This window comes from Lactuca serriola, chromosome 9 (assembly GCF_051521515.1).
Source record: "Lactuca serriola cultivar US96UC23 chromosome 9, Lser_US96UC23_V15, whole genome shotgun sequence".
Classification (NCBI taxonomy): Eukaryota; Viridiplantae; Streptophyta; class Magnoliopsida; order Asterales; family Asteraceae; genus Lactuca; species Lactuca serriola.
The window spans coordinates 22,796,965-22,806,873 of NC_136416.1; the positions used below are offsets into that span (position 1 = coordinate 22,796,965).

Below are 9,909 nucleotides of genomic sequence, written 5' to 3' on the forward strand. Positions count from 1 at the left end.
AATAATGTGAGGCCGGTTTCGACAACGTGTCGGTGACGATGTTCAACATAGCCATTTTGTTCACTTGTGCGTGGACAAGAGAGGCGATGTATGATGCCAATTGTGGAAAAGAAGGACGAAAGGTTTTCGAATTACCCCCCCCCCCCCCAATCGGTTTGAACAGATTTAAGTTCAATGTCAAATTGGTGTTCAACAATAAGAAGAAATTGTTTAAAGGTAGGGAAAACATCAAATATTTTCTTTAAAGGAAATATCCACATGAATCTAGTAAAATGATCTAAACACAATAGAAAATAATGGTGACCACCAAAGGATGTAACAGGAGTAGAACCCTAAACATCACAAAAAAACAAGATCCAAAATATGATTGCTTTTAATATTAGATTGTAATAAATGAAGTTTTGAGGACTTGCCAATAGAACATGAATCACAAGAAATACTAGCACAATTTTTTGTCAAAGGTAAACGAAACTTAGAAAACATAGACTTCAAAAGTTGAGGGTGTGGGTGGCCCAATCTTTGATGCCATGTAGTCAGAGAAGCACAAGTTGCAGAGAAGGACACTTTAGATTGCACTCTTGGGAGATTGAAGGAATAGAGACCCCTGTTACTTGGACCCATGTGGAGGATATTGTGTTTAGACGTGTCCTTCACAAGAAAATAGGTAGAATGAAATTCAAAATAAACATTATTATCTTGACAAAATTGTTGAACGGAGAGAAGATTTTCTTTAATGGCTGGGACATGTAGGACATGTTTAAGATTGAATGTTTTGGTGGGTGAATGGAAGCTTGAAGAACCAATATGTAAGATAGGTAAACCTTTACCGTTGCCAACATAAAGATTATCCTTGCCATAGTAGGCTTTAAAGTTGTCAAAACTAGAGAGATTCGATGAAACATGATGACTCGATCCTGTATCTAGAAGCCAGGTACTTGAAGCTTGTAACCGGTAATCAACATAGTTGGCAGAAGGTGTCTATCTCGATCTGAGTGTACTGGGGTCACGGTTTGGACATTAAGACGGTACATGCCCTATACCACACCTGTTACATGTACCAAAACAATATTTTGATTAGATGCCCAACTAAACTGATTACGAGTACCTCCTCCTTGAATGCGATTGTTGTAGTTCCCACGTCCATGATTGTTGCTGGAGTTGCGTGGTCGACTGCTTTGAGCCCGATCACGGTTGTTCTGAGATCTATTCATGTAGTGTGCTTGAGGTTGCAACTAAAAACCTAACTGAGCAACAAGTTGTTGAATGGTTTGAACTGCCTTTGTAGGGGCCTGGGACGAGATGGTTGTAGTGGCTGGTTTCCAAATGGATGTTGCTGTAGTGAAGGCTTGCGCTGGAGTAACCTCGGTGGAGGTTTTTGAGATCATATAATCATGATCTAGCAGTAGAGCATGAAGATCAATGAAGGGAATGGGGACTTGACGGGCAAGGATTGTTGACTTGAAACCATTGTATTCTTCATGCAACCCAGATAGAACGAGCATGACCAAATCTTTTTTCTTTCATGGGTTCGCCTATGTTGGCTAAGGCATCTAAGTATTCTTGAGCCCTAGTAAGATAGGCGGATGACAACTCATCAGGTTTCATTTGTATCTTCAACAATTGAGTCTTCAAGGTGTATTCCCTTGAAGAGGTACGAGGGGCAAAAGCACGCTCCAGAGCAAGCCATAATTCTTGAGAAGTGTTTCCTTGAGCATGTTGAAAAGCACTTTCAGAGATTGTGGACATACCTACCATCCTTACGTGAGCATCATTCAAAACCCAGATTGTATACTCAAGGTTGACTTGTGTAGCAGCGGTCGGTTCTTTGTCTTTATCAGAAGAGGATATAGTCACTAAGATTGTAAATGAGGGACAAGGAATGTTACCATCGATATAGCCGAATAGATTTGTTCGTTACAAGAAATGGCTGAATCATTGTTTTCCGGTACTCGTAATTGGTTGAGGATAGTTTGAAACCAAACTTGTGTGAGTTGTGAACAGTTTTCTCAGATTGAGTAAAAGCAACAAGAGTTGTCATCTTATTTTGTGATTACCAAGGAATAGAAAATAGAAAAAAGATGTCAGTTGACGACTTCCGGAGGGAGAACGGCTATTGTGGCTGCCGATTAGGTTTAGGGCTCTGATACCAAGTTAACAATCTTGGTAATAGATGTTGAATTTCATGAATACATTACAAGGGTAAATATATATGCTTTACAATGCTACACTTTAATACCTTCTAATATAATATAAAATCTAGTTGATACAAACAAAATGGTAAATGAACATCTGGCACATCCTTCCCTAAACCCACCGACCGAAACATTATTTAACAAACCATCTTTTCTTTCCCAAACAACCCTTAATAATAGAAAAAGAGACGACCTACAACTAACATGTCTCGAGACTTGCTAGTAGAACTAGAAATGAGATGCCATCACTCTACGGAACAAAAGCTAATCTCAAACTGGACACCGTCCATGTTAGTTCGATAATCTATCACAAAAAATGCAACATTTGCAAAGAGAGAAAAAAAAACACTACACGTGGCAAAAAGGGAACATATAATCACTATATATAATTCACACAAGATTCGAGCACGAGCGACTAGAACTTTTACTGGACATTCGACTATACATTCAACAAACAAATGCACCTTTGAACGCTAAACGTTCCTAATTAGTAGCCCGCATGCTTTTACCCCTTGGGTTTTGCTAAAAAAACAAAAAAAAGAAACAACCTATATATAATATAATCTCATTATTTCGCACTATATATAGTTCTTATAGAGAAGAAGAAGAAGAAGAAGAAGAAGAAGAAGAAGAAGAAGAAGAAGAAGAAAGCGCTAATCTCCCTTGCGATTCATTTGGCATGCAATCACGGTGGACAACTCGAGCTTCTCCTCAACACCCTCAACTTCTCTTTCGTCTTTTGAGCTTTTGGTAGTGTTTTCATTCTCATTTCTTCAAAAACCTGCACAAAAGTTTCAATTATGTCGAAAGAATAAAAGTTGTTTCCAAGAAAGAACAGTCTAAAAGATGTGGACACCTGTTGCGTTCTTTTTCTTTCTAATTCTGCCTGTTCACCATGAAAAAAATTTAGTACTTGGTCCAAAACTTATAAACTTGAGGGGGTGTAACTGAAAATATTCAGTTCTTACCAGAGCTTGTTTAAGTTGAGCATTCTCCTCTTTCAACATGTTCAATTCTGCCTCTAATTCTACTGTGTAAGCCTTCGAAAAACATAAACCGAATGAAATCAAGAACAATAATTTCAGAAAAGCTCAAAGCACCCATGATTTGATAAAAGTAAACGTACCTGTTTTCTAGCTCGAGACCTTGCAGCAGATTCTCGGTTTTTTATCATCCTTCTTTGTCTCCTTTCCACCACTTTCTCCACCGGACCATCGATTATCCGCTTCCGTCCGCCCCTCATGCCGCCCATATCCATGCCGTACTGATTCCCGCCATCGAGCTGACTGGTGGTAATCCCGTCGGAAGACACTGGGCTCACCGGAGACCCCATCCCTAATCCCTGCCCATAACCACCTCCATTTCCAACCATACCTCCGTAACATGAAATCGGCTGCGGTTGATAAGTGCTGCTTCGTTTTCCACCTCCGGGGTACCCTGGTGCTTCCCTAATGAGCGGAGAGTATGGTGGGATAGCGGTAACAGGTCTTCCCATGTGAGCTGACCCAGGCGGAGGACCAACGACACGGTTGTTTCCGTTCGGGTACAACCCAAAAGGTGGCGGCGGTTGCTGCTGAACTGGTGGAGCATTCGAATGGTTCTGTTCCCGAACTACCCCCGCCTTCACTAAGAAATCCTCAAGAGTCATTTCTCCATAAGTAGGCTGACGCTGGGCTGACCCGGGAACTTGAGCATTGCCGGAGTTATTTCTCTCTTGTTGGTGTTCATGTTGTGTCTTTTGTATCTCCGACCAGACTTCATCGACGGTTTTACGGGAGAGTGGTCCCGGAAGAGTTAAGGAGCCTTGTCTAGGCAAGCTGTGTTGCTTAACCATCATATTCTGTTCGGCTGAACTAGTGTTGAGTCCCATCAAGAACTGTCCGCTACTGGTTGCGCCACCATTAGTAGCCATGGCGGCCGGAGTGGTGGAAGTGGCGGCAGCTGGAGGATGGGCGGCTTGTCCATGAGCCTGGTTTTCTTCAGCTGTCCAAATGCTGTTGAGGAACTCATCCATGTTCATTGAACCAAAATTCTTTCCACTTTCGCAAAGAGTGTGTTGAAACTCATCTAAAGTGAGAGAATAGATGGAAGATTGGCGACCCAGCTGTGGCACAAGGGTATTTTGGACATTATTATTTCGAGACTGATTTTGATCGGCGGACTGCAATGGGGATTCAACTTCACCGGGAGACATGATTTCGGATTCTAAAACCACCATTCGTTTTAACTACCGGTTAAAACGTCGATCCACTGTCGAATAGAAAAACAAAACAACATAACATCAAATAGAAATAACAAATCATGTCGAGTCTTTCTAAAAAACCTTTTTTGAATCAAAATATCTACTTTAACCCTAATGTGTGGTCCTCGGATCGTTATTTATAAAGGTACATAGTGATTCTTAATCGGACCATATATAACCATGGATTGAAGCTTTCCGTAAGTACACATCAGAATTACACCGATTGATTTGACCCATACAACATAATCAAGTAACATCTTTTGATTACTTGCAAAATACCTTAAATACCCTTAAATAAATAGCCTCGTAGGTAAGCTTAACCACCTTATTAGTAAAATACCACATAATCAAGATCTTGAAACTTATGAATCAGAGATGATTAAGCACCAACTTAACTAGCAAGTCATAATTATAAGAACAAATAACAGATCCATTAATTAAGAGCATTAAAGATTTGTCATAAAGATTCAAGTGCATGCATGATACCTTCTATGGTGGCGATAGTAGATCTAATTGCAGGATCAGGTCAAAGTACTCTAGAATCTTGAAAACGCCTCATTGGTGATATTAACAACCTCAAACATGCTCAAGTTTTCCAATTCTGGAAAAAAAAAGGATGAACACTATTAGCTAACTGATCTAGTAGATACCATATTTATATATATAGTTATACCTATAGAGAGAGGGAGAGAGAGAAAGTATGTAAAGGGGAATCGGAAATTGCAGAAACTTGCAGTGGTAGTGTTGAAGGCAAGAAAGGGGAGGGAGGGAGAGAGAGAAGTGGGACCCAGCGAGGGTAGAAAGGTCAAATACGATGTCGAACACAGCAATGGAAGATGAGTAGATGAAGTGCTGCCATCATGGTAAAAGGTTAGAGGAGGACTGCAAATTTCATGCAAAAAAACAGCAATAGGAGGAGAGAAGATGATAGGAAGAGGGGTATTTTGGGAATACGGAAATGCTCTTCGATTGACACGTCTTGGACAGGTGTCTGTTTGTTAGCAGCCTCGTATTCTGTAGCGTGCTTTGTTTTCTTCCACGTGTCCTTCATATTTCAGACAGCATAATCGACGGCTTTTTAGATACGATGTGTTTCAAGCTCCTATTGTTTTCTCAATTTCATTTGAACATTTCTTTAAAATGATTGGTGTTTTTCTTATTTAATTTTTAGAAAAGTGAAATCTGACTTGTAAAATGAGATTGAGAAAATACGGTGAAAATGAACAAACACATGATATAACGAAACGCTATTTTAGATACCCCTAAAGAAGTTACGGGTAAAATATGTCGATATAAGTTTTTACGGTTTTTTTTTAATCTATATAATTTTCATTCAATTTTTAAGACCTTTTTTTCATCGGCTTTTCTATTTTCTAAAAATGAAAATCAAAATAAAACCATTTTTTTTGTACTTCAAAATTTCTACGAAGAAAAGCTTAATTGTTTTAGTTATCATCATATAACGAATAAGAAGACAAACGGACAACAAATAAAGGTTTTATTTTTGTTACTTGTCATACTCTCATTCAATTTGATAAATGTCATTTTGTAATTGTTTTGAATTAACTCTTTTTTAACATATTATTTTATGAGTTTTTCTATTTTATTAAATTTCAAATAATATTTTAATGTAATAATTGCAATAAATATATTAATAAATGGATATCAATTTCATTGATGAACCTACTTTTTAATTTCAAAATTTCCAAAATTAAAGTTTATTAATATATTTTATTTATTTAAATTATTTGTTTAAATTTAAAAGAGAAAAATTGCTATTATAATAATTCATTAATTTTCTTATTTTCTTATAAATTCAAAGTTCTCAAATATTTTGACACTTATATTTAATTTTTTTTTTAAAATTAACTCATATAATACATGAGACTCACAACTAGTTTTATAATAAAATACTAGTTGTGAAACACGTATAGTATACGACTTCATTAAAACAAAATGTTAAATAAAAATGATTAAATGGAAAATTTATTTGAATTTGAAATTTGAAATAAATAAAAATTGTGAGAAAAATAAAAAAACATGCAAAAAAAATAAATAAATAAAATTATGTGTTTAGTTGTCAAACTCGTGTAATAAACATATTAATTGTAACAATATGCTAAATATGAAGGTTTAAACTGTAAATTTATTTAAAATTGAAATTGAAGTTTGAAATTTAAAATTTGAAATTAATAGTTATTATGGTATATTTAATTTATAGAAACTAAATTAATGATATATTGAAAAATAAAAAATGAAATAAATGACAAGTGGAAAATAAATATCTCTAAATTATGACAAAATTACATGTAACATAATGCATGAAAGAATAACATTTGACAAGATTATTTTCATTTATTAAGGATGATTGAATGCTATAAGGCTGGACGGTATGGGTGAGGGAAATAACGAGGGAAGCTTTCCCTCTCAGCTGAACACCATCCCTTGACTGAGGGAAAGAGGTGAGGGAACTCATTCCCTCACTCACTCTTCTATTCGTATTGACCAACTTTTTTTTTTTTTTTATCTTTTTTAATACTTATTAAATTATATACCTACTAAAAGTAATAAAAAAAATATCAAAACTCATGGTTTTTAATTCCATACAAAATGAGTATAATATTTATAAGAAATATATTTAAAAAAAATAATAATAATGAGGGAAACTCGCCACCCATTCCTTGGATTTCAGGTAAGGAAAAAAAAAGTAAGGAAAATGATGATGTGACCCACAAAAAATGAAATAAACTCCTCACTCATACCCTCCAGTCTAAATGTTAACCAAACAAAACATAATTATAGATATTGTTTCGCGTGCAATACATGTATCTTATCTTATCCTAAATAGGGTAAACTTGTAAAAGCTTTGCAATATTAAGGGGGTGTTTGGCTTATCTTTTAAGGGGTCAAAAGTTCTTTTTGGAAAAGATAGAATGCAAAAGATGTTTGGTAACACCATTTTAAAAGCTACTTTTTGATTTTTTATATAAGGAAAAGTGACTTTTTGGAAAAGTCATGAAATGCTGTCTTTTTGTAACTTTTGCGAAAATGACTTTTGGCTCCAAAAAGATAAGTCAAACACCCCCTAAAAGTTTCGTGCGAGTTTTATTTTAAGAAAGTAGATGAACTTTTGAAAAAAATCTAATTAGTTGAATGAAATTAAAAAGCATTTAAAATTTCTACATTATAATATCATGATTAAATATTACATATATGATATTTTTTAAGTAATACTCTATTAAAATAATTCAATAGAATCGTTAATTTGATTTATTTATTTATTTATTTCTGATTCTTTTTTCTAAATAAAAAAAATTATTAATACATATTTTTATTATTATTATAACATTGAAATATGTGTTTAGGATCGGATCTTCATGTTTCATGAGAGAGAGAGATAGAGAGAGAGAGAAAGAGAAAGAAAGAAAGAAATAGAGGTTCAAATGTTTTCAAATGCACATATGAACCAATCATAATTTAGCACAAATTAAATTTTTAAATAAATCAATAAGGGTAAATTATTAATATTGCATGTATATTAAATAAATTCCAAAATTAAAATCAAATCAAATCCCTATAAAATTGCAATCAGTTTTTTACCCTACAAAATCCACCAGAACACAAAAGTAATCGACATTTTTTTCATGTTCGATCACCGATTGCCGCCACGTACTCATTCCCTTCGTTGCCACCTAGTCCATCGTCGGCTGCCTTCCTCCTTGTATTCACTATTCACCGCCCACCTCCGGTCCTCTTAATCCAGTTCAGGTTTGTTGTTTCTAATATCCACTGATTGAGATGTCAATTTCGGATTGCAATTGTATAAATAGTAAATCTCTTTTTTTCTTGTTCCGCTCCTCTTCCTCGTGTTTAATAAAAAAACTTGTCTTTGTATTATTTTGGTCCAATTTGTCTTTGTATTATTTTGTTTCCAATATCCACTGAATGCTTTGACTTTTCTCTAGAATGGGTTAAATGGATTGTTTGCTTATAAACCTTCATATATGTGATTATTGTGATTTTTTTAGCTACTTGCGTTGGCATATGCTAAGATATTTATTCCAATGTATATGTCTAAACTTTTGCTTTTATATTTGTATTGTATTTATTTTTCAATGTATGATTAGATTCAAATGTTTTTTATATTAATGATAATTATTGTATTTTGTGTGCTAAGATTTGCATTCTGATTTTGGTTAAGGATATTAGGGTTATATTAATGATATTGATTTCACAATAGTTAGTTGAAATCAAGTTATACTAGCTTTTTTATATAGTTTTATATTTTTAAATTTGTAGAATTCATTGGTTATGTTCTCACTTTTAGTTTCGCATGCCAAGTGTTTGATGAATTGTCTAACCCAACCAACATTGCAAATAAATTGTTTTATAATCATATTTTATTGCCCTAATTGTTTTGTCAGAATTACAACTTGCATTTTAGATTCTGTTAGAATCAAATGGTAATTGCATTTTAGATTTAATGATTCATTTAGAATCTTTTTTGCCTATTAAAATGTCATATATTTTGTCAGTTCATTTAGTGGATAAGTATTTTTGTTAGATTTTGATGATTTTTTTTTCTTTTTAGGTTTTGAAAAGTTTGTCATTCTCGTCATATATATTTTGTCATAATCAAATGGTAATTTCACTTTAGAATTAATGATTTATTTAGAATCTTTTTTTCCTATTAAAATGCCATATATTTTGTCGGTTCGTTTAGTGGATTAGTGTTTTTGTTAGATTTTGATGATTTTTTTTTAGATTTTGAAGAGTTTGTCATTCTTGTAGAGAAGAAAGAAAATATGGAGAACAAGAGTGTCTTAGTAGAATGTATTCCGCCAGAATATATAAAACGAATCTTATCAATATTAATCTTTCAGAATGACTTAGTGTTTTTTGTTGGATTTTGATGTTTTTGATGCATTTGTCATAGGAATGGCATGAAGACCTTATAGGAATGATGTGAAGAATGAATAAATATTGATCACACTCACAATTTAAGAATGTTGCTGTTTTTTTTTAAAATTACACTTGTTATTCTTTCAGAATGTTGTCATTATTCAAGAATGTTCTTTTTGTATCACAATCTTAGATGTAAATATTTGATATATTATTATTTTAAGAATCGATTTTTTATATTGTTGCATAATGTACTTATTCATGTTTTATTTTTATTTATGTATTTTTAAAAGATGTTATAAACTGTTATTCTAACAAAATTTCATTCTAAAATAATCGCATTCTGACAGAATAAAATAAGTTATAATCGGTTATGATTATAAATTAAATTAGAATTGAAATTGAATTACTTTTTTTTTACAAAAATTAGAATTATCCTTTCAAATTCGAAAATTTCCTTTTTTAAATATAGTTAATTGTCTAAAATACTATTTTAATTAAATTTGAGTGATATTGTGGTACATGGTATTCAATTATAATATCATAGACCCTCAAAATGATAGCCATTAATTA

The 9,909-nt window shown here is 33.5% G+C and overlaps 1 protein-coding gene across 1 annotated transcript; it reads right to left on the bottom strand.

Annotated features, from left to right (window-relative positions):
- Window positions 1-2,560: 2,560 nt before the first annotated feature.
- ABI5 (Basic-leucine zipper (bZIP) transcription factor family protein) lies at window positions 2,561-5,286 on the bottom strand. Its single transcript, XM_079022676.1, has 6 exons — window positions 5,108-5,286; window positions 4,921-5,035; window positions 3,319-4,442; window positions 3,161-3,232; window positions 3,049-3,078; window positions 2,561-2,973 (listed from the first exon to the last, which is right to left on the bottom strand). Exons 3-6 carry the CDS (start codon window positions 4,408-4,410, stop codon window positions 2,878-2,880), a joined length of 1,290 nt encoding a protein of 429 aa, XP_078878802.1. The 5' UTR covers window positions 4,411-4,442; window positions 4,921-5,035; window positions 5,108-5,286; the 3' UTR covers window positions 2,561-2,877.
- Between the last annotated feature and the right edge of the window lie 4,623 nt (window positions 5,287-9,909).

Coding starts and splice junctions, on each gene's coding strand:
- ABI5 (XM_079022676.1), bottom strand. CDS start 4,410: ATGGTGGTTTTAGAATCCGAAATCATGTCTCCCGGTGAAGTTGAATCC. Junction 3,233..3,318: donor GGTCTCGAGCTAGAAAACAG/GTACGTTTACTT, acceptor TGTTTTTCGAAG/GCTTACACAGTAGAATTAGA. Junction 3,079..3,160: donor CTCAACTTAAACAAGCTCTG/GTAAGAACTGAA, acceptor CATGGTGAACAG/GCAGAATTAGAAAGAAAAAG.